The sequence below is a fragment of the Myodes glareolus genome, chromosome 2 (genome assembly GCF_982192425.1).
Source record: "Myodes glareolus chromosome 2, mMyoGla1.1, whole genome shotgun sequence".
Lineage (NCBI taxonomy): Eukaryota > Metazoa > Chordata > Mammalia > Rodentia > Cricetidae > Myodes > Myodes glareolus.
Genome location: NC_142027.1, coordinates 109021805 through 109049675, shown reverse-complemented (window position 1 = coordinate 109049675; position 27871 = coordinate 109021805). Strand labels below are relative to the sequence as shown.

Genomic DNA, 27871 nt, shown 5'->3' with positions numbered 1-27871 from the left:
GACAGCAGTCCCCTGGCACATGCCAAGACTCTAAAACCTTCAAATCTCGGAGCTAACCATATAAGTAAGAGTATCCAGAGAGACAAGAAAAGGAGAAGCTCTAATCCTAACCTTAAAAACCTAGGCGCGTGTGCGTGCGCGCGTGTATGTGTGTGTGTATGTGTGTGTGTGTGTGTGTGTGTGTGTGTGTGTGTATGAGAATGTGAGCATACATCCATGTTGAGGTGTCACCTCTTATATCTTAAGAAAACTGGGGTCACAGACAGCTGTACCCAGCTTCCATGGGTAGTGGGAACTCAACTCAGGTCCTCACATTTATGGAGCAACTCACGGAGCCAACTCCCATTCCCTCGTGGCAGTCTCCAGGCCTGCTTACATGGAGGAGGGTGCCCCGGCCGTCCTTGCAGCCACAGTGAATTCTGAGCACACACTTGTCGTCATGCAGCACGTAGCCGGATCGACAGAAACAGCCCTCCTTGCAGGGGGAGGGGACCCTGGGGCTGGAGCCCTGGCAGAGGCCCTCCGGGTCCGAGCAGGTAGGTAGACAGGATGGGAGGCAGCTGGTGTAGAGGCTGTGGGCCGGACATTTCAGAGCTTTGTGGCAGAAAGGGAGTGGCATTAGTGTAGAGAACCAGAGGAGCCCAAGGAAGCAGAGGCCATGTTAAACAGGGTGGGCAGAACAACTCAGAAACTTTAGGGCTTCCTCTGTCCCTTTTGTTATTCATCCAGAAAAGATTTACTGAATATGGACTGTGTGTCCCCCAGAGAACTACTTTCCTTCTTGCCCTCGCTCTGATTCTTCCATCCATGAGCAGATACCCTGCTTTCTTCCCCCATGACTTTCTTACCGCTGGTGATACAGCTTCTGCTGCCATCTTTATTGTATTGGCAATGGGACCCTGTTGGGCATTTGAAGTTATGACACTGGATAGTCCCTCCCCTGCAGGTACAGCTCTGGGTGCATCCATCAGTGATCCACGTCTTGTTTTCCTGTAAAAGTCACAAGAGGACGAAGTCCCCAGTGAACAGCAGAGGGCGTAGCTCAGTGACAGAGCAATTGTCTAGAGACCCCAAGCAAGGGGGCAGAGCAGCAGTAGGCACTGGTCTAGCCTATGCCAAGAACTGACCACCCTTCAACTCCAGGACAAGCTACATAGATAGGAACATCACGTGACAAGGCAGATAAAAGGGGAAAATGGCTCCCAAGACCACTTTCAGAAATGTGTTTGTGTGCACACGCACATTTATGTTCACGCATGTGTGGGTGTGCATGTACTCCTGAAGGGCACCTTCATTCCACCTTGCACCAGAACAAGTTCTCTCTCTCTCTCTCTCTCTCTCTCTCTCTCTCTCTCTCTGTTTCTCCCTCCCTCTCTCTTTCTCTTTCCCATTTTGGTTTTGATGATGTTCACTACTATGTACACCAGACTGTCTAGCTTGCACGTTTCTGAGGGCTGTCCTGTTTGTACCTTCCATATTTTGGCAGGAGCTCTGGGATTACGCACGTAAACCATGTGCCCAGTTTAAATGGAGTATGGGGACTTGAACTGAAGTTTTCACACACACACCCCCAACTAATCCCATTCTCCACGCTCACTCACTGTAATGAGAGCACCCTGGACATCTTTGCAGCCACACTGGATTCTGGGCACACACTTGTCATTGTTCAGCACGTAGCCAGGTTGACAGAGGCAGCCTGTATTGCAGACGGCAGGGACTTTGGTGCTGGTGCCCTCGCAGTGCCCATCAGGATTCAAGCAGGAAGGTAAACAAGAAGGAAGGCAGCTGGTGAAGTGGCTGTGGGCTGGGCATTGAAAGGCTGTCGGATGGAAGTGGTGTGGTGTTAGTGGAGAGGACCTGAGAATGATGGTGGGAGCAGAGGCTTCAGAAGTCAGGCTAGGACGAATGACCAACAGAGCTTGCTTGTGGGTTTCCCCTCCCTTCATTATTCATTCAGCAAACATGTAGTGAGCATGGACTGTGTGCTGATTCCTGAGAGAGTGGCCCTCCAAAGTCAACATGGGAGCTGAACCATTGGGAGACAGAGGCCCTGCTGTGGGTTCCCAGACCCCTCCCCTCTGTGGTAGCTCCTACCTCCCATCTCTAAGGCCCAGGAGACTAGGATCCTCTTGCCCTGCCTCTGATTCCTCCAGTAACGAGTATACCCTCACCACCTTTCCCAGTAGCTCCCTTACTGTTGGAGGCACAGGTACTGCTGCCATCATCACTATGCTGGCAGTGGGACTCCGAGGGGCAGCTGAACTTTTGGCACTGGATGGCCCCATTGATGCAGGCACAGCTCTGGGTGCAGCCACTGGAGATCCAGGTCTTGCCTGCCTGCAGAAGCCAGGGAAGAGAAAGGAAGTGAGGAGAGGATGATTCTAAGGAACCAAGCTTAATCTGCAAGTTCCATACCTACTGAGTCAACTACTAGAGTGAGGAAAAACTGTATTTGAACTTATGGGTAGAGTGGCTCAGAGGTAGAGCACCTGCCTAGAATTCCCCAGTGAGGGGCTGGGGTGTGGCTCAGTGGTAGAGCGCCTGCCTAGAATCCCTCAAAGAAGGGCTAGCTAAGATTCTCAGAGAACATTTGTCTAGTGTTGTGGGAGTAACTTCCGCTGCCTCAACCAATAGTCGCTGAAATACGAGCCCACAGTGCAGCGGGGAGCGACTTCCGCTCCGTCAGCCAATAGCTGCTGAAATACCAGCCCACTGGGGCGTGGTATATTTCTCTTTTAAAAAGAGAAGCATATCCGGAATAGGCCCTCTTGGTTCCGGCTCTTGGTTCCGGCTCTTGGTTCCGGTGCTTGCTCCTGGCTCCTGCTCCCGGCTCCTGCTCCAGCGACTAGGCTCCCTTCCTGACGGTTTATGGTGTATGTAAGTTTTACCCCCCGCCAAATAAATAACCCCTTAAAACATAACTGGTGTGGGATTGATTCGTTAATAATTGGCGCCCAGCGTTTGGTTTAAGAACCGCCCCCCCCACCCCCAGCTCGGCCTCCCAGGATACACAGGTCCGGACAGTCTCTGCCGGCTTACTTTGCCCTGTTCGGCACGGATTTTTAAATTTCTCCTTGCAACGTGAGTCAAAGAGCTCACAGCGCAAGCTCCCTTTGAAGTTCCAGCAAGCTGTTTGAAACCCATAACTGATTAGGAGTGCTGAAAGCAGCTTGACCCTTAATCCCAGCACAGGGACACAGGGCCCAAAGCACTAGGCCTCTTTAGCAACAGCGCAGTGGCTGTGTCACGACCCTCTGCATCCGGTTGAACAGAGCAGCAGGGCCTTGTTTATTGCCTTGTTTATTAGCCACTAGAAGCTCTCTGACCTTTTGTGATCTGTGGATTTAACCTCTGGATTTGAGTGTATATATTCTAGAGTTTACTTCCTCAATCAACACCACTGCCACGTGGATTCAGGTGCGCCCCACCTCCTACTGGCAGGCAACGGTCATTACAGGTAAGATTTTTCTTTTCGGTTGAAAATAAATACATACATACATACATACAAGTACAATTTCCTTTGATTGAAAATGTCGGAAAATATTACTATCCAAAAGTTCAATGGTTTTTTCAGTTGCGCTATGGAGGATATTCTGAAGGATGTCTCAGATATTCCTCTTACTTTGTTATTCCTGGGATCTGTTGCTTTTCTGGTGTTTGGCTATTTTATAAGAAAGATACAGTCCTTACAGACTGAATCTACAATGCTGAGGGCAGAGATTAAAACCTTAAGAACAATTCAGACTGATACCAACCTCCTCAAAAAAGAGTTTGGAGATTTCAAGGAGGAAACTAAATCAGAGTTTGGAGTTTTCAAGCAGGAGACTAGATCAGAGTTTGGAGTTCTCAAGGAGGAGAATAGATCTTTGTTTGATATGACTCGGTCAACTGGCCAAAATATCAAGAAGGTACAGTCTGATATTGCTTCTTTAGAAGGGAGCGTCACTGCCTTGGAGGAGGGGACAACCAAAATGACGCATAACCTCCAGTCCATGACTGTAAGTGCTGAAACATTAGCTGAGAGGATTATAACCATTGAATGTGAAAATCGGACTTTATCAAAAGGGTATGATAGATTAATTGACAGGATTTCCATACAAGAAGGCACAGTACATGCCATGAGGATTATGTCCAAGGAGGATATCGTGTCTCTGACGGACAAGCTCCATGCCTTAGAATCGTTAATGAAGGCTTTGGAGCATAATACTGGACAGGAGATTCAGGACTTACAGAAGGCAATGGTGAGCAGATTTAATAAGATTGAGGAAATCATAGACTCTGATGAACAGGAGCAAAAGGTAGAAAGGCAACCTTCACCTCAAAAAACTCTCAGTCTACATAGAGTTATACCTGCCTTTCCAGTAATAACATCAGAAAAGATAACTGGCTCCAAAAACCCTAAGGTCGTTAAAGAACATACATGGGAGCCTATACGTATGAATGATCTGAAAGAATTTAAACAAGCAATTGTGAATTATGGACTACATTCATCCTTTGTTAGGGAGATGTTAAAATCCTGGGCTCTGAGCAACAGGGCCACCCCTAAAGATTGGAACCAGCTCACATCAGCTGTCCTTGAGAACGGACCTTTATGGCATTTCAAATGCCTATTCAAACAAGAGGCCAGACTTTTACAACAACAAGAATCAGCGAAAGGAATTGAGGTTTCTCTAGATCAAATTCTAGGGGAAGGACCTTACTCTGATCCTCAGGAACAAGCTCTTTATGATGAAAACATTTTATCCATATGTGCTACAGCAGCTCTAAGGGCCTGGGACAGGGTTCAAGACTCAGGTCAGAGAGTAGAATCGTATGTCAGGGTCAAACAGGGTCAGAGAGAACCCTTTAGTGACTTTTTGCAACGACTAACTAAGGCTGTACAAATAGGGATACCTGATCCAGAAGCAAGAAATATAGTAATTGAGTCTTTGGCTTATGAGAATGCCAATGTAGAATGCAAAAGGATCCTGGGGCCTTTAAAGCTCAGATCAGCGCCTTTGGACGAATGGGTTTTACATACAATGAATGTTGATACATTTGATTATGGCAATGAAACATGGGTACAAGAAGCAATTTCCAAAGGTAAAAGGAGACATCAGATTACAAAATGCTTTCATTGTGGCAAAATGGGACACATGAAAAGGGACTGCAGACAATGGAAGTCCAGGAATAATGCCTCTTCTAGGAATAACAGGAATAGGAGGACTCAGCCTTCAGGTTTATGTAGGAGATGTGGAAAGGGCAGGCATTGGACGAATGAGTGTAGGTCAACAAGAGATAAACAGGGCAACCCGTTGCCATCGGGAAACTCAATAGGGGGCCTCTCGAAGGCCCCCATGGCAAATGTGGTCCAGTCATTTCCGATCACTGCAGAGAACATGCCTCTTCAGGGAAATTAGAATGCCCCATGCCTGCTGTTAAAAGCAATAACGGCCTGAAGGATGAGTTAAATGTGGTGAATGAATCAAGAAATCTAAGAGGACAAAGTAAACGAATATTCTGGCAGACTTCTATAAATGAACAAAGGCCACAGCTAAGAGTGTGTGTAAATGGCAAACTTATTACTGGCTTACTGGACACAGGTGCGGATGTAAGTATCATTACACCAGAGTCTTGGCATCCGCATTGGCCTCTTCAGGAGGTAGATATTCAGTTCTTAGGAATTGGAACCCTATCTCGAGTAAGACAAAGCATGAGATGGGTCAATTGTATAGGTCCAGACGGACAAATAGGAAAACTAAGGCCATATGTAGCAAATATTGCAGTGAATTTATGGGGCCGTGACCTATTGCAGCAATGGAATACCCAAATTAACATTCCTGCTGCTTCCAGAGCCCATATTTCTGAGGATAATATTACAAGATATTACAGATGGCGGAAACCAGCCATTAGAGCTATACAAGAACACAACACAATTGATGACTCTTCAGAGGTACCAACAGCCATGCCTCTACAATGGTTGACTGAGAAACCAATATGGACTAAACAGTGGCCTTTAGCTGAGGAAAAGTTACAGGCTTTAGAACAGCTGGTACAAGAGCAATTAGATGCTGGACATATAGAAGAATCTACCAGCCCTTGGAACTCTCCTGTGTTTGTTGTTAAGAAAAAATCTGGTAAATGGAGAATGGTGACAGATCTTAGAGCTATCAACAAGGTTATTCAACCTATGGGCCCTCTGCAATCTGGAATTCCTCTGCCCTCCCTGTTACCAAAGGGATGGCCTCTTATAGTTATTGATCTGAAAGATTGTTTCTTCACTATACCATTACAAGAAAAAGATAGAGAAAAGTTTGCCTTCACAGTGCCTACCTATAATAACTCTCAGCCTGCAAGGAGGTACCAGTGGACCGTCCTCCCACAGGGAATGTTGAACTCTCCCACCCTGTGCCAATATTTTGTAAGCCAACCATTGAAAATTATACGCAAACAATTTCCTAAGTCCATAATATACCACTATATGGATGATATCCTGATATCTGATCAAAACAAAGATACCTTAGAAAGGCTGTTTGAAGAAGTAAAACTAGTATTACCTAAATGGGGATTGCAAATTGCTCCTGAAAAAATTCAGAGAGGAGATTCTGTTAATTATTTAGGTTATAAAATAGGCTTACAAAGAATTAAGACTCAAAAGGCACAAATCAGGAGAGACCGGTTACGAACGCTTAACGACTTTCAAAGATTATTAGGAGACATTTCCAGTCTACGACCAGCTGTTGGGATAACACCTGATCTAATAATTCATTTAAACAAAACCTTAGATGGTGACAAAGATTTGAATAGTCCCAGAGAGTTAACAGCTGAAGCAGAAAAGGAACTGATGATGGTTGAGGAAAAATTACAGGAGGCACATGTAGATAGGGTGGATCCAAATTTTAGTTGAAAGATACCCCCAGAAATAGATTGCATAATGCTTTATTAACCTTGAATTTTCTTAATGCTAATGAGAAAGGAACAACAGCAGCAGAGAGGCACTGGATAATGGAAAAAACTTCTGAACTAAACCAACCTGTTTATTTCAAAGATGTACTGACCTCTCAATGGAGGCCAGGAGATGTGCTACTTTGGGGAAGGGGTTTTGCTCTTGTTTCCACAGGAGAAGAAAAATTGTGGATACCATCAAAATTAATAAAGGTTCGATTTGAAGAGGAGAAACCTCTTGGAAAGGAGAAATGACAGCTCATCCACAATGATGATATTCATACAGTTGATAAGAAAAACATATAGAATGGGGGCAGGGTTCTGTTCTTATCTCCACAGGAAAACACTGATTTTTGAAAAGTTCAAGGGACCCTGGATATCTGAATACTGACAGATGGAAAATAATGGCCCAATAAGGACTATCAAGAAAACTGAATAGGTTCTGTAAGTAAAATATACTAAATCATATTTCTAAATTTATAGAGCTGGTTTTAGAGTTGGACTCTGGCTCAGTCCCTCTCTAATTCCAAGCCTGTTGTTAAAAGAAAAACCCAGAGTTTCTGGAGTCTCTGTCTCATGTCAAGAGCCATGATATGGGACAGAAAGGAATATGAGTTTAGAAAACATCTTTACTTTTCTTCATATCTATCATACCTTTCATTAAATATATCTATCATGTCTTTTATTGAATATATGTATGTCTGTATATGTCTATATGATTAATATATGATTATATATTATTATAATCATATAATATATGATATTAATATATGATTAATATATATGATTAGTGTGTAAGTTTTCCACAATGAACAATAAGTTTTTCCTGCAGTGACATTTGAAGTTTCCAGGAAGAAGATGGGGCCCCATAACAACAACTCCACCTGGTTGATATGACATCATGATACTGATAGCGCTACTACAAGACCTGTTTTGAGTACCAGCTGCACAAGACGATTCCAACGTGGTTAGCTGAAATGATGCACATCTTGTACAACATTCTGGCCAGTCCTCCACAAAATACTCAGAGACTATTTGCAATTTTAAAAGACATTGATCTTTAAATTTAACCATCATTTTGCTTTCACAGGATCCCCCAGAAAGAACGTCGCCCCCATGACAGCTGGAAGTAATTCTAGAGAACGACGTCCCCTCTCCCAGTAAAGTTTGTCCTTGGGTTTAGGGACATCATTTAGGGGTTGGTTATAATTAGTATAGGGTTGAGGGTTGGGGGAGAAATTTTATAAGCGCAGGAATTAAAAAAAAAAAAAGAGGGATAATTGGATTATGGGATAATAGCTTTGTACTTGTGAGTTATTGTTTTTAGACAAATATATTGGTATTGATTCTTATATATTGATACAAACTTAAATTATGTTGACTATTTTAGGCATGCATGCTTCTACCTCTGTTTAAAATATTTTTATGTATTGACATATATATATATATTGTATTGATATATGTATATTTTACCATATTGCATTGTACACTTCTACCTCTGATTAAGATACTTATATATTGTTTATGTATTGATATATATATTTACCATATTGCAATGTATACTTGCACATTGTTTATACTTGGAGGTCATATTGTCCCCATTTATTGCACAGTTGTTTACTATTTCAGTCTTTAAGTTAGATAGATATTGAGAATAATATAGATCAATAGTCATCTAAGTTTGTCATTTATAATTAGACTAATCAGGTTCTTTAGATACATAGACATTATATTCAGTATAGATAGATAATCTTCAACCTCTTCAAAGAGCTGTAGAAAATGGCCTTTAATCTAACACAGAGTTCTGTGGTAGGGAGACACAATAGCTCCTGGCAACACTGATCTATTCCCGAGAGAATGTTGAGCACCAAAGACACTCCACCTGGAGCCTTTCTTCTTGGCAGAACTGGCCTTTGGGTAAAGAAATGCCCATACCTCAACTACTGACAGAGTTACAGAGTATCCGTAAATGGATAAAACAGGACTGTCATATCCTGCCAAGACAGGATAAGATAGTTTTGAAAAGTTCCTTGCCTTTGAAAATGGTATGTCAGTTACGTTAGGCCTTAGCCAAAGTTGGTTGCTTCAACGCTGCAAACGTGATTTTGGGTGTTTGCCCAGGTAGCCAATTGTCTATGTGATTTGTTACATGTTCTGGAAGTTTGATTGCACTTCCTAATTACTCAGGTAACATTATTTCCCTTCTCAGATCTTTGATGGGATTGAAGATTATATAAACGTAGTTACTTTCTTTTCATGACGTGGCCAAGTTATTTCTTATACAAGACTTAAGCTAGTTAGAATAGGATATTTGTATTTATTGTATATAATTGTGTAGGTTTGTACTTGCTGTATATAATTTCGTAGTAGGCTTAGAACTCTCTTACTTAAACAAAAGGGGGAGTCTAGCATGTTCCAGGGCCAGCCATACAGACAGATTTATCCAATATGGAGAGAAACAGACAAAAGGAAAAGGTCATTCACAATCTAACTCTTTTTCGGGGGGGAGGAGTAGGTAATCTTAGTGCTTGTGTGAATGTTCGCGTGTGAGAGAGCAGGTGTACATACATGTGGAGGCAGGAGGACAAGCTCAGGTGTTGGGTATGACCTTCTACTTTGTAATGAGACATGCCTTCCCCCTTGTGGTCGTTTACCTCTGGATACAGAAGACTAACTGGCCCCCAAATTTCAAAGGATTCTGCTGTGTCCCTCCCATTGCTCAATGCAGCCCTAGGAGTATAGATACAGGCTGTCGCATTCAGTTTACGTGGATAATGAAGATTAGAACTCAGACCCTCAGCTGGGCATGGGGGCACACATCTTTAACCCCAGCACTCAGGAGGCAGAGGCAGGTGGATCTCTGTGAGTTCGAGGCCAGCCTGGTCTACAGAGCAAGTTCCGGGACAGTCAGGGCTACACAGAGAAGCCTCTCTTGGAAAACAACAACAAAAAGAACTCAGATCCTCTCCACATTTTCAGCTTCAGCCTCCCCCAACCCCACTTCAGAGGCCCACTCACCAAGATGAGGTTACCCTGGGCATCTTTGCAGCTGCACTGAGTTCTGGGAATACACTTGTCACTGCTCAGTATATAGCCAGATTGACAGATACAGCCCTCCTTGCAAGTGGGGGAGGCTCTGGGGCTGGTGTCCTTGCAGAGGCCATCTGGGTCCAAGCAAGAAGGCAAACAGGAGGGAAGGCAGCTGGTATAGCGACTGTGAGCTGGGCACTGTACAACTATGGAGTGGAAGGAGAATAAGGTTAGTGGAGAGGACAGGGTGGGCTAGGAAGCAGTGACCAGAGAAACAAGAATGGGCAGAGTGGCTAACAGAACTCATTCATTGTTATTCATTCGGCAGAGCATGGACTGTGCCAAGCCCTGAGGAAAGAAAATAAGAATGGTTTTCCTCCACTCAGTATGGGAAACTATTAAGAGATTAGCACTGGGAAGGGACCGTTCGGCAAACATTTACTGACGTGGGCTGTGTGGGAATTCCTAAGAGAAGAAAGTAAGAAAAGGTAGATCTCCCAGGATAACACGGGACACTAATTCTGATGGTTAGTTTTGACTATCAATTTGACACAATGTAGAATCATCTAGGAAGAGTTGTAATAAGGCTTGTCCAGGTCAGACTGGAACTGTCTGGACTACATTAATTGATATAGGAAATTCAGCCCACTGTGGATGGCAGAATTCCCTGGGTTTGGCCCTGGGCTGTATAGAGAAGAGAAAGCTAGCTAAATGTGAGTGAGCGGGCAAGCATGCACTGTACTTTGTCCGACTGTGCCTGTGATTAACTCTCTAAGTTCCCCACAGTGATGAGCTGGAACTGTGAGCCAAAAGAAGCCCTTTGTCCCCAAGCTGCTTTTTGTCACAGCACATGGTATCACAGCAACAGAAATGGACTGCGACACTGACCACGGAGAGACTGACACTTAGAAGGACACAGCCTAGCCACAGTCTCCAGAATCCCTTCCCACCATGTTACTCCTCCAGCCCCTGAACTCCCAAGCCCAGGGAGGGGCCTGAGTGCTTTCTTGCCCTGCCTCTGTTTCCTCCAGGCATGAGGACAATCTCTTCATCTCCCTTCGAGGTTCCTTACTGATTTCAACACAACTGCTGCTGTTATCCTCGATGTCCTGGCACTGAGTTCCTGAGGGGCACTGGAAGCCCTGGCACTGAATAAGTCCTCCCATGCAGGTACATCTCTGGGAACAGCCTGCAGCAATCCAGGTCTTTCCTGCCTACAGAAGTCACAGGAGGATGCAGGAAGTAAGGACAAAGGAGCCAGTTGTAAGGAGACAGGCTTAGCCTGCTGTCTGAAGGGCTTATATTTGCCCTCCTTACCTGCAGGCTCCACATCTATTAAGTCAGCTAAGTACAGGTGGGAAGCAGGGGAAAATTGTATCTGGAGCTGCCTGGTGGGAGAGGGCCTATGTAGACTCCACTAGGAAGAAGGTGGGAACAGGTCTTAGCCACAGATTATCTGTCTGGAATCCCCCAGTGAGGGGCTGGAATATGGCTCAATGAAAGAGCATGCTCCTATGTTCTGGGATCTGAACATCTCCAGGGTCAGTGATATAGTCATGTACATCCCAGGCGCACAGAACAGGGGAAGAAGGAAGACTCCAGTCCCAGATCTAAGCCCACTCACTGGGATGAGAGCACCATGGGAGTCTTTGCAGTCACATTGAATTCTGGGTACACACTTGTCCCTGTTGAGCACAAAGCCAGACTGACAGAGGCAGCCTTCCTTGCAGGTGGAGGGGCCTTTGGGGCTGGTAACCTCACAGTGTTCGTTCAGGTTGGAGCAGGATGGGATGCAGGAAGGAAGGCAGTTGGTGTGGTAGCTGTGGTCTGGGCACTGCAGAGCTACAGGGTGGAAGGATATGAAGTCAGTACACAGGGCTATAGAGAGCCTAGGAAGTAGGGACTAAAGAAACTACGCAGGACAGGGCAAGAAGAGCTTGTGATTTTCCTCTTTGTTTATCCATACAGCACACCCTTAGTGAGCATAAACTGTGCCAAGTCCTGAGAGAAGAAAGTAAGAAGAGTGGGTCTCCCAAGTCAGTGTGGGAGCCAAATGACTAGGAGAGGAAAGCTGAGAGGAGACCCTGCTGTGGGTTCCCAGAACCCTCCCCACTGTGACATAGTATCCTGATCTCTCAGGTCCAGGAGACTAAGCTTCTTGTTCTATTTCTGATCCACCAGTCATGAACACACCCTCTCCATTTTCCTTACCATCTTTGGCACAGTTACGATTGCCATCATCATTGTCCTTGCAGTGAGTCCCAGTGGGACACTGGAAATTCTGGCAATGTATGTTCCCTGCCAAGCAGGTACAGTTCTGGGTACAGCCTCTGGAGAGCCAGGTCTTGTCTGCCTGCAGAGATCATGGAGAGAAAAAAGAAGTAGACATCTAGAGATGGCAGTTCTTGGGAGACAGCTTTGTGCCCTGTCTGAAGGGCTCACATTTGTCCTCCCTGTCCACAGGTTTCATTCTATAGAACCAACCAATCACAGGTGGAAAATACTGGAAAAAACTATTACAACTGGGAATTTTGGTATAGCTCAGTGGGACTGTGGCTATTTAGAATCTCCAGGTGAGGGATAGGTATGTGGCTCAGTGGTAGAGCACCTGCCTAGAATCCCCCAGTGAGGGGCTGGGGTGTGGCTCAGTGGTAGAGCACCTGCCTAGGATCCCCCAGTGAGGGGCTGGGGTGTGGCTCAGTGGTAGAGCACCTGCCTAGAATCTCCCAGTGAGGGGCTGGGATGTGGCTCAGTGGTAAAACTGTGGCTGAGAAATTTTCTGTAGGGGTCTGGGAGCATAGCTCAGTTATGAAGCAAGGCTTTTTAGTATTTGCCTTGAATCCCCAAGTGATGAACCTGTAAGGGGATGTGTGGTTAAATGATAGAACACTTACATAGCATGTGCCATGCACAACCAAGTTTCACACTGCAGGACTAGCCATAAAGACAGGAGAACCCCAGATGGACAAAAGCAAAGGGAAAGAGAAATGGCTACCAATCTCACTTTGAAAACAAATCTTACATTTATATTTTTCTTTGTGTGTGCACACACATGTACATATGCCATGGCACAAGTGTGGTTGTCAGAAGGCAGCTTGCTGGAGTCATTTCTCTTCTTCCACCACATAGGTTCAATAAATTGACTCAGCCCATAGGCAAGTGCCTTTATCTCTGGAGTCAAGTTCCAGGTACACTACTTTTTTAAAAAATTACTTTTATTTTATGTGCATTGGTGTTTTGCCACCAGTGTCAGGTCCCCTGGAACTGGAGTCACAGACAGTTGTGAGCTGCCATGTGGGTGCTGGGAATTGAACCCAGGTCCTCTGGAAGAGCAGTCAGTGCTCTTAACCTCTGAGCCATCTATCCAGCCCCTACTTTTTTTTTTTTTAAAAACTTATCTTTGTGTTTCTATATTTAACGATGGAACACATATGTGTGGAGGTCAGAGGACAAATCTTGGGTGTTGGTATCACCTTTTATCCCATATTCAGATATCAGATAACAGATTAGCAAGCCCTTAAATTTTGGGTATTCTCCTATCTCTACCTCCGACATAAAACCCTGAGATGACATAAAGGCCTCCGGCAATCAGTTCGCTGGACTGTAGAGATTCCAGTCATGTCCTCCACTTGTGCTGAATCAGCCTTACTCACTGAGCCATCTATCTGCCCAGGTCCACCAGGCTTACATTTGGCACACACTCACCGGGATGAGAACACCCTGGGCGTCTCTACAGCTGCACTGAATTCTGGGTACACATTTGTCGTTATGCAGCACAAAGCCAGATCGACAGACACAGCCCTCTTTACAGGTGGAGGGGGCTTTTGGGACGGCGCCCCCACAGAGGCCTTCTGGGTCTGAGCAGGAAGGTGGGCAGGAGGGAAGACAGTTGGTGTAGCGGCTGTGGGCGGGGCACTTCATATCTATGAAGGAGAGAGAGTAGCGTTAGCAGATGGGGACAGAGGGGCCCAAAGATACAGAGGCTGCAGAAACCGAGCTAGGATAAATGACCAACACAACTTATGTTGTCTGCTTTTTTTTTTTCTTTTTTTGGTTTTATTTTTCCCTTGCTATTCACCCAGCAACCACCTGTTGATCATGCGTTGGGTGCCAGCCCTGAGGAGAGAACAAATGAATATATCTCCCAAGTCAGTGTGGGAACCTAGTACTAAAGAGACTAACACTAAAAAGGGATGCAATCCAGAGTGGGGCCCCCAAATTCCTCTGGATTGTGCTAGTTCTCATGTCCAGCCTCCGAAGCCAGAGACTACCTCTGCTCCTTGCCCTGTCTCTGATCCCTGCAGCCACAAGCACACCCTCCCCTCTATCCCTATTGTCCTCTTACTGATGATTTTGGTGCAGTTAATGTTGCCATCTGAGCCATTCTGGCACTGAGTCCCTGGGGGGCAGTTGAAGCTGTGACATTGGACAACCCCTCCCATGCAGGTACAGCTCTGGGTGCAGTCACTGGAGAGCCAGGTCTTGCCAGCCTGCAGAAGCCATAAGAAGAGAAAGGGAGTGAGGACAGAGAGGCTGTTACAGGGACACAACCTCACCTCCTGTCCAAACAGCTTCAGTCTGCCCTCCCCATCCATCCATCCATCCATCCATCCATCCATCCATCCATCCATCCATCCATCAGTTCCACATCTATTGAGTCAACCATAGGTGAAATATATTTGAAAAGAGAATTATACATGGGGAAGGGGGATTAACAGTTCATTGGTAGATCATGGTCCTAAATCCTCAGTAGGGACCTCTAAGGATAATAGCTCAGTCATACAACTCACCAGCCTAGAATTCCCCAGTGAGGGGCCAGGGTGTGGCTCACTGGTAGAGCCCCTGCCTAGAATCCCCCAGTGAGGGGCTGGGGTGTGGCTCAGCGGGTAGAACTACTGTCTAGAGTCTTTATAATGAGGGTTTGGAGGTGGGGTTCAGTGGTAGAATCTTCCACTGATGGACTGGAGGTGTAGCTTAGTAGTAGAGCACTTGCCTAGCCTGTGCCAGAACCTCACCATGCTTCAAACTCAAGGGCCAGACATACAGACAGGAGCATTCCAGAAGGAATTAGATGAAAGAAAAGTGGCCTACAATCCACCTTTTTTTTTAAAAAAAAAAGTTTTATATGGCTCCAGAGATGGTTTAGCTGTTAAGAGCACTTGGTACCTTGTAGAGGACCTGGGTTCAATTCCCAGCACCCACATGGCTGCTCACAACTCCTGTAACTCTAGTTCCAGGGAATCTGATGCCTTCTTTTGGCTTCTGTGGATACCAGGTTCCCAAATGATATATATGAATACATGCAGTCACCCACACACATAAAATAAGAATAAATCTTTTTAAAGATTGTACAGTGTGTGTGTATGTTCATGTGTGTGTGTTCACATGTGTGAGTGCTGGCCCACATGCCAAAGCAGTTCTGGGGGTTCTCCTCTCTCTGCCCACCATGTTCTGGTAGAGTGATGGGATTCCAGACATAGGTAACTGTCCATCTCTAGTGAGTTGTGGAGATTCAAACTCAGGTCCTCACACTTGCACAAGAGAACAACTGACCCACTGAGCTAGCACTCACAATCTCTTCTCCACACCCACTCACCGGAATGAAGTCACCCCGTGCATCTTCGCAGCCACAGTGCATTTGGAGCACACACTTGTTGTTATGCAGTACATATCCAGGTTGGCAGACACAGCCCTCTTTGCAGGTGGAGGGGACTTTGGGGCTGGTGCCCTCACAGTGGCCATCCAGATCAGTACAGGAAGGAGGACATGGGGGAAGGCAGTTTGTGTAGCGGCTATGGGCAGGACATTGCAGAGCTATGGGATGGAGGGAGATTGGGGTTACTGGATGGGGCCTAAGGAAGCAGAGAAATGGCCCACAGAGCTTCAGGATTTTTTCCATATTGTTAATAATTTTGAAAATATTTACTGAGCATGGGGTGTGTGTCAAGTCCTTAAAAAAGTAAGAATGGATCTCCCAACTAAATGGGCAAGACTAACCATTGAGAAAACAGCAATGAGAAGGGTCTCAGCACAGCCAAAGGTCCACAGACTCTCTCCCAACCTCTGAGGCCCAGGGACTAAGCTCCCTGTTGCCCTGCCTCTCGTCCCTCCAGTCATGAGCACACCCTCCCCACCTTCCCCCATGACCCCTTACTGATTTTGACACAGTCATGGCTGCCATTATTGCTGTCATTGCAGTGAGTCCCCAGGGGACACTGGAAAGTCCTGCACTGGACAGTCCCTCCCATGCAGTTGCAGCTCTCTGTACAGCCTTTGTTGAGCCAGGTCTTGCCTGCCTGCAGAAGTCATGAGAAGAAAAGTGAGGAAGAGGCTAGCTCTAAGGAGACAGCCTCTTTACGTAGGTTTAGGTACGTAAGTTTGTTCTCACTGCATCTACTGAGTCAGCAAACTACAGGTGGAAAAATCTTTGAAAAAAATAATTGCATTAGGGGATGTGGGCGTACCTTAGAGCACAGCACCTGCCTGGAGTCCTGCAGTTAGAGCTGGAGGTGTGATCAGTTATGAACAGCCTGCCTAGAGTTCTCAGTGACAGGCCATGACCAGCCTTCACACTCTAGAGTCAGTTCTGAAGACAGGCACATCCATGTGGTGGCACACACCTTCACTCCTAGCACTCAGGAGACAGAGTAAGCAGATCTCTGTGAGTTCAAGACCTGCTTGGTCTGTCTAAATAGTAAATTACAGGATAGTCAGGACTACATAGAGAGACCTTGTCTCAAAAAACAAAAACAAAATAAATAAAAATATAGGCACATCCCAGGTTAACAAAAGCAGAGGTAAGAAGCACATTGCACTTTTATTTTAAATCTCTGTGTGCGTGTTTTCATGTATAGTCATGTGTGTTGGAGTGTTTGTGCAGATATGTGTGAAAGTCAGAATACAGCCTGGAATATTGGTCCTCACCTTCTACCTTGTGTTGTGAGGCTGTCTCTGGGCAATCATAAGACTAGCTGGCCTACAAGTTTCCGGTAGAAGCTAGGAGCTACCACATCCATCTTACATAGGTTCTGGAGATTCAAACTCAGGCCCTCACACTTGTAAGGCAAACATTTTACCCAGTGAGCCATTTCCTTAGCCATCCCACCAATCCCTTTTTTTCCACATCTACTCACAGGAATGAGGTCACCCTGGGCGTCTCTGCAGCCACACTGAATTCGGAGCACACACTTGCCATTATTCAATAAGTAGCCAGGTTGACACACACAGCCCTCCTTACAGGTTGCGGGGACTTTGGAGCTGGATTCCTCACAGTGGCCATCCATAATTGAACAGGAAGGTGGACAGGAGGGAAGGCAGCTGGTGAAATGGCTGTGGGCGGGGCATTGTACAGCTTTGGGGTAGAGAGAATGGAGTCAATGAGGGGACCCAAGAGAGCACAGGTTATAGAAAGCAAGTCTGGCAAAGTGAGCAATATCTCTTTGGGCCTTAGTTTTCTTTTGTTTTATTCATTTAGTAAACATTTACTGAGCATGGCCCTGTGACAAGTCCTGAGAGAAGAAAGCAAGAAGACAAGTTCCAAGTCAGTGTGGGAGATTACCCACTGAGAGACTGACACTGAGAGGGGACTCAGCTGCGGGTCCCAGAACCCACCCCCACTGTTGTAACTTTTATACCCAGTCTCTAGGCTCAGAGAAAGAAGCTCCTGTCTTGCCTCTGGTTCCTCCAATCAGGAGCACGCCCTCTACACCTCCTCCACGGCTCCCCCATGGTTCCCTTACGTATTTCAGAACAGTTACTGCCGCCATCATTGCTGCCCTTGCAGTAAGTCCCTTGGGGACACTGGAAATTCCTGCACTGGATGGCGCCTCCCACACAGGTGCAGCTCTGGGTACAGCCTGCAGAGATCCAGGTCTTGCCTGCCTGCAGAAGTCATAAGAAATGGAAGGAAGTAAAGTCTGAGGGTGGCTTTTTATTTATTTATGTTTGTGTGTGTGTGTACATGTGAGTATATGAGTATGATGGCTCATGGAGGCCAGAAGACACATCAGTCCCTTGAGGCATTTGTAATAGGCATTATAGGCATTTGTGAGTAGCTGGGATCAAAGTTCCAATCCTCTTGATAGAGGAGCAAGTGCTCTTAACCAAGGAGCCATCTCTCTGGCACTTAGTTCTCAGGAGACAACTTCACTTCCTGTTAGAGGTACTTACGTTTGGCCTCACTGTCTCCAGATTTCACATCAGTTGGGTCTACCAACAATCTCCCCCTACCATCCTGATTTCCCAGCTCACTCACCGGAATGAGAGTACCGTGGGCGTCTTTACAGTCACACTCAATTTTGAGCACACACTTGTCATTACCCAACACATAGCCGGGTTGACAGATGCAGCCCTCCTTGCAAGGGACTTCAGAGCTGGTTCCCTCACAGCGGCCATCAGGGTTAAAGCAGGAAGGTTGACAGGAGGGAAGACAGTCCGTGAAGTGGCTGTGGTCCGGGCACTGTATAGCTTTGGAGTAGAAGGATAGAAGGGTTAGTGGAGAAGGCACAAGGAAGGCATTGCTGTAAATATCAAACTAAGCAGAATAACCAACAGAGTTTGGGGCTTTTAACCTTCTTAGTAGTGTTCATTCATTGAGGATGGGCTATGTGTCCAACACGTAGGACAGATGGAAAGAATAGTTTCTTCTAACTCAGTGTGGGAGACTAACCCTGAGAAAGGAAGGACTCAGTCACACTCTATGTTCCCAGGATCCCTCCTATTGAATTCCAGAATTCCTACTTGGACCCTTGAATCCATGACCTCTTAAGTGTGAACTAAGTGCCTTCTTGCCCTGCTTCGGACTCTTCCAGTCATGAGCACACCTGCTCCACCTCTCCCATGGCTTCCTTACTGATTTTCACACAGTTACTGTTGCCATCATGGTTGTCCTTGCAGTAAGTCTCCGAAGGACACTGGAAATTCTGACATTGGACAGTCCCTCCTGTGCAGGTACAGCTCTGGCTACAGCCTCTAGGAGTCCAGGTCTTGCCTGCCTGCAGAAGCCACAGGAAGAGGAAGGGAGTGGGAAAGGGGCTGGTTCAAGGAAGACAGCCTTACTGCTATCTGCGGGACTTTCACTTTCCCTCCCATTCTATAGGCCCATATCTACTGCATCAACCATTAGTACATGAAAAAATACTGCATCTGCAGCTCTTTTAAGAGGTCCTGCCACAAAACACTTAAACGGTGTTGATGAAAAGCTGAAAGCATGCTTTTCGGTTTTCAGTCATAGCAGGGAAAAAGCTGCGCCGTTTTAAAATGCCAACTTTCTGGGCTGTCCTGCCAGGGCAAACTCTGACTCTTTCAGGCAGGCGATCTGACTACAGAGCATTTGAATGTGGTCTGTGAGCAGAATGCTGCAGCTTGCTTGCTGGCAGGGAACTTAAAACGCCATAGAGTTGTGGCAATAAAAATGGCTACAGCCGGTACCTCCGCCATGAGGCTGGAAAGCTAAGGAATGGGCTGGATCCAGCTGTCAAAGCCTCAGCTTTATTCCTACCCATATTGCTTAGTAAATTAAAGGCTCATGTGGTCAGAAAAAGAGAGTGATATACAGTAAAGACAGATTCAAAGATGAAGAAAACCTCTAAATGGTTTACTATATGTTAAAAATATATGCAGGCTAAAGGTTAAAGTTCTTAAAGTAAAAAAAGAAAGAAAGAGAGTAGTTGGGTGTGGAGGTACACACCTTTAATCCCAACACTTGGGAGGCAGAGGTAGATTGACCTCTGTGACTTCAAGGTATGGTAGCAAACACCTTTAGTCCCAGCACTGGGGAGGCAGAGACAAGTGGATCTCTGTGAGTTCAAGGATAGCCTGGTTTACAGAGGGAATTCCAGGACAAAGATATACAGAGAACCTGTCTCAAAAAGCCAAAAGTTAAAAGTAAAAATAAAAGAAATAGAGGTTAAGGTAAAGCTGCATAAAGGTGGAAAATACACAGAGAATCTTGATACTGTATGTTATTATGCTCTCTTTGAATTGTTTGAATACTGAGGAAGGAGCAACAGCTGCTAAAGGACTGTTGTTTATAAATGCTACTGAACTAACCCAAGATAGGTATTTTGAAAATACCTTGACTTCAAAATTGAAGTCAAAAGGTATGTTACTTTGGAAAAGAGATTTTGCTTTTGTTTCCACAGGAAATGAGAGGCTGTGGATTCATTCTGAGTTAAGAAAACTCAGGTTTGATCAAGCAAGACCACCTGAGAAATCTCTGATAGGAACAAATGGCCCAGATGTCTAAGTTCTACATCCAGAACAGATTCAAGACTGCTGCCTGAGATGGTCAAGACTCACAGGATACTCCAGTCAGGACTTAATGATAATTCTAAATTTTCTTTAGGTCCCCATAAGATTATCAGCGCCCCCAACCAGCCGAAAGTAGCCTGGAATACTATGCCTACATTCCCAACAAATGAACTGGATATTTTCCTTTGTTTAAAGAAAAGTGGGGGGGGGAGTGGTGCAGGAGAATTGTCTGTATTCTATCAATCATGTTTTAAATAAATGCTGATTGGCCAGGCAGGAAGTATAGATGGGTCAACCAGACAGGAAGTAGAGGTGGGGCGATGAGAACAGGAGGATTCTGGGAAGCAGGAAGCTCCTTCCACAGTTCTGCCTAGATCATTGAGGAAGCAAGATGTGAGCTGCTCCGCTGAGAAAGGTACCAAGCCATGTGGCTAACATAGATAAGAATAATGGGTTAATATAATCTACAAGAGCTAATAAGTAGCCTGAGCTAATGGGCCAATCAGTTTTATAACTTATGAAGATCTTTGTGTGATTTTCTTTGGGGCTTGTCAGCTGTTGGGTACCGGGCAGGACAGAAACCCCAACAAGCAGGCCCCTTTGTGTTACATGCATCTATGGATGGGGCTTAGTATCTGACAGAGAGCTGCTGGAAACTATTTCAACAGAGAGCATCTGTCTAGAATTACACAGTGAAGGGCTGCGGCATGACTCAGTGGTAGAACAAGTGCCTAGAATCATACAACAGGGGGTTAGGAATGGTTCTCAGGGAAAAGCACTTACTTAGCCTATGCAAGGACAGACCTTTCTTCACATCCCCAGGCCAGCCATATAGACAAGCGCATCCCAGACTGAGAGGAGCAGAAGAAAGAAGAGGAAGAGGAAGCCCAGGAGGAGAAGACATTCCCACTCTCCAAGCCCACTCACCGGGATGAGAGCGCCCTGGGCATCTTTGCAGTCACACTGAATTCTGGGTATACATTTGTCGTTACTGAGCACAAAGCCAGAGTGGCAGAGGCAACCTTCATTGCAAGTTGGGGGGACTTTGGGACTGGTGCCTTCGCAGTGGCCCTCCAGGTCCAAGCAAGAGGGTGGGCAGGAGGGAAGGCAGTCGGTGTAGTGGCTGTTGGCGGGACACTGCAGAGCTATGGAGTAGAGGGAGAACAGACTTATGGAGAGGACCAGAGGAAACCCAAGGAAGTGCTTCTGTGTAGGGGTGAGACTCGACAGAAGGATCCTTCTCCACCCCACCTGCACAAGCATTCACTGAGCATGCCCCATTTATCAATCCACAAGAGAAAAAGTAAGAAAAATGGGTCCCTCAAGTCAATGTTGAGACTAAGAGTGAAAAGGGACGCAGCCCAGCCATGGCTCCACAAACTCTTTCTCTACTGTGGTAACTTCTATCCCCAAACCTCTAAAACCCAAGGAACAAGAACTAAGCTCCTTTTTTCTCTGTGTATCTATCCTAGTTGTCCTGTAACTAGCTCTTGTAGACCAAGCTGGTCTCAAACTCAGAGATTTGCCTGCCTCTGTCTCCCGAGTGCTGGGATTAAAGGTGTGTACCACCACTGGCTGGCTCATAGCTCCTTCTTGCCCTGCCTCTAGTCTGTTCAGCCACCAGTACAACTTCTTCATCTTCCCCTATGCCCCCCTTACTGATTTTAGCACAGTTGCTGCTGCCATCATTGTTGTCCTTGCAGTGAGTCCCTGGGGAACACTGGAAATTCTGGCACTGGATGATCCCTCCTGAGCAGGCACAGCTCTGGGTGCAGCCCCTGGAGATCCAAGTCTTGCCTGACTGCAAAAGACATAGAAAGAGACAGAAAGTGAGGAAGGGGAGGTTAGCTAGAGACAACCTCATTTGTCTGACTTAGGTTTGCCCTCCCTATTGCTACTGCAGATCTACTGAGTCAGTCAACAACAGGTAGGAAATAATATTTCCTTCTGTTTCTGTATGTACAACTCAGCAGAATAGAACCTGCCTGCAATCTCCCAGTGAGCAGGTGGGGAGCATGAGCAATCAGCAACATCTCTGCCTGGAATTCTAGGTCAGGACACTGCGGGAGTAGGTCTGTGGTAGAATGTTGGCCCTGAATCCTATAGTAGGGACGTAGGGAACATAGCTCAGTTGCAGAGCACCTAACTAGAATCCTTAGTGATGGGTGGTTGTGTGATTTTGAAGTAGAATACTTGCCTGGAATTCCCAGTGAGGGCTGGGGAGTGGCTCAGTGGTAGCACATTTGCCTACCCTGTGCCTGGACCTGAACAATCTTCACATTCTAGCACCAGCCATACAGGCTGGAGAATCCCAGGTTCAGAGAGGCAGAAGAAATGAGTTAGTGGCTCCCAACCCTGCATGGGTTTTATTTTCGTTTGTTGATTGGTCTGTCTGTTTTTGAGACAGGTCCTCACTATGTAGCCCTGGCTGGTCTGGAACTTGTTATGCAGCTCAGGTTGGCTCTGAACTTTTAGGGGCATACCTGACTCTGCTTACCAAGTACTGGGATTAAATACATGAGCCATCACCCTCCCCTGCCCCTGAGTGTGTGTACTTAGATGTAAAGGTTAGAGGCTAATCTCAAGTATTGGTACTCACATTGTAGCTTGTATTGAAAAGTTTAGTGTGTCCCTCTGTATGTGTCTTTTTCTCTTTGTTTTGGCCACCACTGCACACACAAGACTAAACTAGTTCTCAAGTTTCTAGGATTCTGCTGTCTTCCGTTCCCATCTCCCAGAAGAAGCACTGGGGTTATAGACATAGGCTACTGTGTTCATCTCACATGAGTTGTGGAGATTCAAACCCAGGTCCGAATACTTGCAGGATGAATACTTAACAATGGAGATATGTTCACAGACCCCACTAATCCTACCTTCTGTGCCCACTCACCGGGATGAGAGCACCCTGGGCGTCCTTGCAGCCACACTCAATTCTGAGCACACACTTGCCATCATGCAGCACAAAGCCAGGTTCGCAGACACAGCCCTCCTTGCAGGTAGAGGGGGATTTGGTGCTGATCCCCTCACAGTGGCCTTCTGGGTCTGAGCAGGAAGCCAGACAAGATGGCACGCAGTTGGTGTGCTGGCTGTGGTTGGGGCACTGCACAGCTATGGGGCAGAGAGAGTGTGGTTAATGAAGAGGAACACAGGGTCAAAGCAGAATGCTCAAGAGAGTGTGGCGCTCCCCACGACTCTTGTTACTCATTCAGCCAACATTTCCTGAGTGTGAACTTTATGCCAAGTCCTAAGGAAAACAGCAAGGGAGGAGCTCCTGGGACTGGAGAGGTGGCTTAGTAGTTAAGACTACTTGTTGCTCTTGTGGACCCAAGTTAAGTTTGTCCTGTACAAGAATCTTGTGTAAGTCAGGCTCCAGAGCATCTGATGTCCTCTGTGGTTCCTGTATGAACTTGCTCGGGTGCACATACCATATACAGACACACCGCTATACATGGAATTATAAATAAAATCTTTACAAAGAACACGTCTTCCAGGTCAATGTGGAGACTGACAACTGAGAGACTAACAGTGAGAAAGGATCCAGCTCAGCCACGGCTCCCCACAACCCATTCCCATAGTGGTACCTCTTATCCCAGATTTCATAGGCTCAGGGGACTAAGCTCCTTCTTGCTCTACCTCTGGTCTCCTCAGCCACAAGCACACCCTCCCCACCTTCCCCATGGCTCCCTTACTGATTTTGGTGCAGTTACTGTTGCCATCCACAATGTCTCTGCAGTAAGTCCCCGAGGGACACTGGAAATTCCTGCACAGGATGACCCCTCCCACACAGGTACAGCTCTGGGTGCAGCCTCTGTTGATCCAGGTCTTGTTTGCCTGCAGAAGCCAAGGGAGGGGAAGTGGGGGTGTAGGATTTATTAGAGAGAGACAGCTTTGCCTCCTGTCTGAGGAAGTTACCTTTGCCTTCCGTATCTGCACGTTCTGTATGTATTCATTTAGCCAGCTATGGATGGAAGGTATATGGGGAGAAAATACAGCGGAGGCTACGGACATAGCTCAGTGGTATAGGCTATGCCTAGAATCCTCCAGTGAGGGACTAAGGGCATAACTCAGTGACAGAGCTGAGCCCTAAGAATTCTCAGCTGGGGGTTTGGGAGCATTGGAGCATGGGAGCACAGTTCAGATGTATGTTCAGAATCCTCAGAAGTAATAAGTGGGGTGGTGGGCAGGCTGTGGTTTAGAGATAGGACATTTGTTTAGAATCCTTCAAGAGGGTCTGGGCTATGGCTTAGAGGTAGAGCAACTATCTAGGATCCATCATTGAGGACTGGGAGTACAGCTCAGTTGTAGAGTACTTGACTACAATCTCCCAAGAGGGGATGAGGCCATAGCTTGCTCTTGAGCCTTTGGACTTACAGGACAGCCATACAGACAGGAGCAGCCCAGGTGGAGAAAAGCAAGAGGAATGAAAGCAGTGGTCCTTAATCTCACTTTTACAAACAGTTTCAAGTGTTTGTGGGTGGGAGCAGGAACACATGTATGCATGGAGGTCGGAGGACAATCTTGAATATTGGTCCTCATCTTTTACTTTGTTCTGAGACTCTCTCTTCTTCCCTTCCTCCCACCCTTCTTTTCTCCCATCCCCCCCCCCTTTATTGTCGTTCACTCTGTTTCCTATCTCCTGGTAGGAGCCCTGGGATTACAGACGCACACCACCAAAGCCTACACTGACTGGATAGATTCACATTCCGGTCCTCAGTTCTCTTCAGCAAATGTTTTACCCTGAGCCATTTCCCATCACCCACAACCCCACATTAGATGCCCGCTCACCGGGATGAGAGCACCCTGGGCGTCCTTGCAGCCACAGTGATTTCTAAGCACACACTTGCCATCACGCAGCACAAAGCCAGGTTCACAGACACAGCCCTCCTTGCAGGTAGAGGGGGCTTTGGTGCTGATCCCCTCACAGTGGCCTTCTGGGTCTGAGCAGGAAGCCAGACAAGATGGCACGCAGTTGGTGTGGTGGCTGTGGTTGGGGCACTGCACAGCTATGGGGGCAGAGGAAGGCAAATTACTGGAGATGACCTAGAAGGTCCAAGTGAGCAAGGTACAGAAACCAGACTAAGGGGCTGGAGAGAGGGCTCAGCCTTTAAGATTGCTTGCTGCTCTTACACGCGACTTGAGTTCAGATCCCTGCATCCTTATAAGGTGGCTCAGCATCCCCTGTAATTCCACCTTCAGATGATGCAGCATCCATTCTGGCCTCTACATGCACTGCACTCAGGTGCAAAACACACACACACACACACACACACACACACACACACACACACATAGATACTCCATTATACATGTATTAAAAACATCTTTTAAAAAATTAAAAAAAAATTTCAATCTGCCAAGTCAATTTGGAGACCAACAATGTAAAGACTAGCAGTGGACTCCAGCCCAGCCACGGGTCCTCACATACCTCCCCATGGCGGTACTCCCATCCCAGATCTCATAAGATCAGGGGAATACCCTCCTTCTCCCCGTCTGATCCCTCCAGCCATGAGCACCCTCCCCACCTTCCCCACGGCTCCCTTACTGATTTTGGTGCAGCTACTGTTGCCATCCTCGATGTCCTTGCAGTAAGTACCCGAGGGACACTGGAAGTTCCTGCACAGGATGGCCCCTCCTGCGCAGGTGCAAGTCTGGGTGCAGCCTCTGTTGATCCAGGTCTTATCTGCCTGCAGAAGCCAAGGGAGAGAAAGGAAGTCAGGTCAGAAGGGCTGGTTAAAGAGAGAGAGCTTCATGTCCTGTCTGAAGGTCTGACCTTTGCCATCCCTGTAAACAGATTCCAAATCTATCATAAACATGGAAGGAACAGATTTGGGGGAAAATGCATCTGGGGCTGTGGACATAGCTTAGTGGTATAGCGCAGATCTAGAGTCCTCCACTGGGGAGGTGACAGGGTGGCTCAGTGTTAGCCCTTAAGCCAGGAGGCCTCCACTGGGGAGGTGACAGGGTGGCTCAGTGTTAGCCCTTAAGCCAGGAGGCCTCCACTGGGGAGGTGACAGGGTGGCTCAGTGTTAGAGCTTAAGCCGAGAGGCCTCCACTGATGGCTTAGGAGCATAGCTCAGATACAGAAATTCTGCCTAAGATCCTCAGTGATGGTGGGGGTTGGTGAAGGTCAAGCAGAGCTGTAGAACACTTGCCTAGAATCCTCCAGTGAGGGGCTGGGGCCTGGCTAAGATTTCCCCAGTGGAGAGAGAGGAATGTAGTTCAGGGGCAGAGCTCAGCCCCAGTCTTCAAGTGAGGTCTAGGCAGTGTAACCTAGTCTCATAGTTCCTGACCAGAATGTCCCTGGGAGGGGATAGAAGTATGGTTCAGCACCAAAGCACTTGCCTAACCTTTATCCATTCAGACAGGAACATCCCAAGTGGAGAGAAGCAGAAGAAAGAAGGAAGTGACCCCCAATCCTAGCTGTTTTCTTGTTTGTTTTTGCCTTTGTTTTGAGACAGGGTTCACTTTGCAGACCTGGCTATCATGGAGCTCACTTTGTAGATCTAGTTGGTCTCAAACTTATGGGGCTCTGCCTGCCTCTGCCTCTGTCTACTGAATGCTGGGCTTAAAGAAATGTGCCACTGTGACCAGTACAATCTCAGTTTCATGACAACCAAGGCTGCAAAGTGAACCCTGTCTCAAAACAAAAGCAAATGTGTGTGTGTGTGTGTGTGTGTTTTCTTTGGAATGCCTGTAAATATGATGCATGTATATATGAAGACAGAGGAAAACCTAAGTCTTGGTCCTCACATTCCACTTTTTACTGAGACGCATCTCTCTCTTCCTCCCTCCCTAGCCCTTAAGTTTCTGGGAATTCTCCTGTCCCTGACACCACCACTCCCCATCCTAGTAGGAGCCCCTGGGACTAGAGACAGCTAACAAGGTTTACATGGGTTGTAAGGATTCAAAATCAGGTTCTCATACTTGTAGAGTAAATGTCTTACACACTGGGCCATTTTCCATCCCCCACACCCCACTTCTGACGCCCACTCACCGGGATGAGAGCACCCTGGGCGTCTTTGCAGTCACAGTGAATTCGGAGCACACACTTGTCGTTATGCAACACGTAGCCAGGTTCACAGACACAGCCTTCTTTGCAGGTGGAGGGGACTTTATGGCTGATGCCCCTACAGAGGCCATCTGGGTCCGAGCAGGAAGCCAGGCAGGAGGGAAGACAGTTAGTGTAGACGGTGTGGGCTGGGCACTGCAGAGCTTTCGGATGGAGAGAAAGTGGGGTTAGTGGAGAGGAACACAGTGATGCAAAGAAGCAGAGGAAATAAGGCTGCAACAAATGACCCACAGAGTTTGGGAGTTTTTTTCTTTCTTTTTGTTATTTCTTTAGCAAACATTTACTGAGCATGGGGCATGTGCTGAGTTATAAGGAAAGAAACTAAGAAGAGTGAATCTTGGACTGGAGAGAGAGTGGTCAACTTAGTGGCTAGTATTGCTTGCTGCTCTTGTAGAAGATCTGAGTTCAGTTCCCACACCCGGGTTGAGTGGCTTACATTATCCTGTAATTTCAGGGGCTCTACCACACACACACACACACACACACACACACACACACCCCTACACACACACACACACACACACACACACACACACACACACACACACACACAATCTTTAAAAAGAAGGAAGAGAATGAAAAGGAGGAGGAAGATCT

The 27871-nt window shown here is 46.7% G+C and overlaps 1 protein-coding gene across 2 annotated transcripts in view; it reads right to left on the bottom strand.

Moving 5' to 3' along the window:
- The window catches only part of Zan (zonadhesin), a 104713-nt gene that overhangs the window by 19616 nt on the left and 57226 nt on the right, over nt 1-27871 (bottom strand). Inside the window, exons 45-67 of one of the 2 annotated variants that reach the window (XM_087903495.1) lie at nt 27200-27417; nt 25748-25889; nt 24991-25208; nt 23895-24036; nt 23096-23313; nt 21865-22006; nt 21133-21350; nt 18806-18947; nt 18209-18420; nt 17694-17835; nt 17088-17305; nt 16109-16250; nt 15551-15768; nt 14300-14444; nt 13660-13877; nt 12166-12307; nt 11579-11796; nt 11027-11168; nt 9943-10160; nt 2196-2337; nt 1602-1819; nt 849-990; nt 377-594 (exon numbers count right to left, since the gene is read on the bottom strand). In XM_087903495.1, coding sequence (XP_087759621.1) covers nt 377-594; nt 849-990; nt 1602-1819; nt 2196-2337; nt 9943-10160; nt 11027-11168; nt 11579-11796; nt 12166-12307; nt 13660-13877; nt 14300-14444; nt 15551-15768; nt 16109-16250; nt 17088-17305; nt 17694-17835; nt 18209-18420; nt 18806-18947; nt 21133-21350; nt 21865-22006; nt 23096-23313; nt 23895-24036; nt 24991-25208; nt 25748-25889; nt 27200-27417 — 4175 coding nt within the window. The remainder of the gene's footprint in view (nt 1-376; nt 595-848; nt 991-1601; nt 1820-2195; nt 2338-9942; nt 10161-11026; nt 11169-11578; nt 11797-12165; nt 12308-13659; nt 13878-14299; nt 14445-15550; nt 15769-16108; nt 16251-17087; nt 17306-17693; nt 17836-18208; nt 18421-18805; nt 18948-21132; nt 21351-21864; nt 22007-23095; nt 23314-23894; nt 24037-24990; nt 25209-25747; nt 25890-27199; nt 27418-27871) is intronic. The other variant, XM_087903496.1, reaches the window with a different exon arrangement.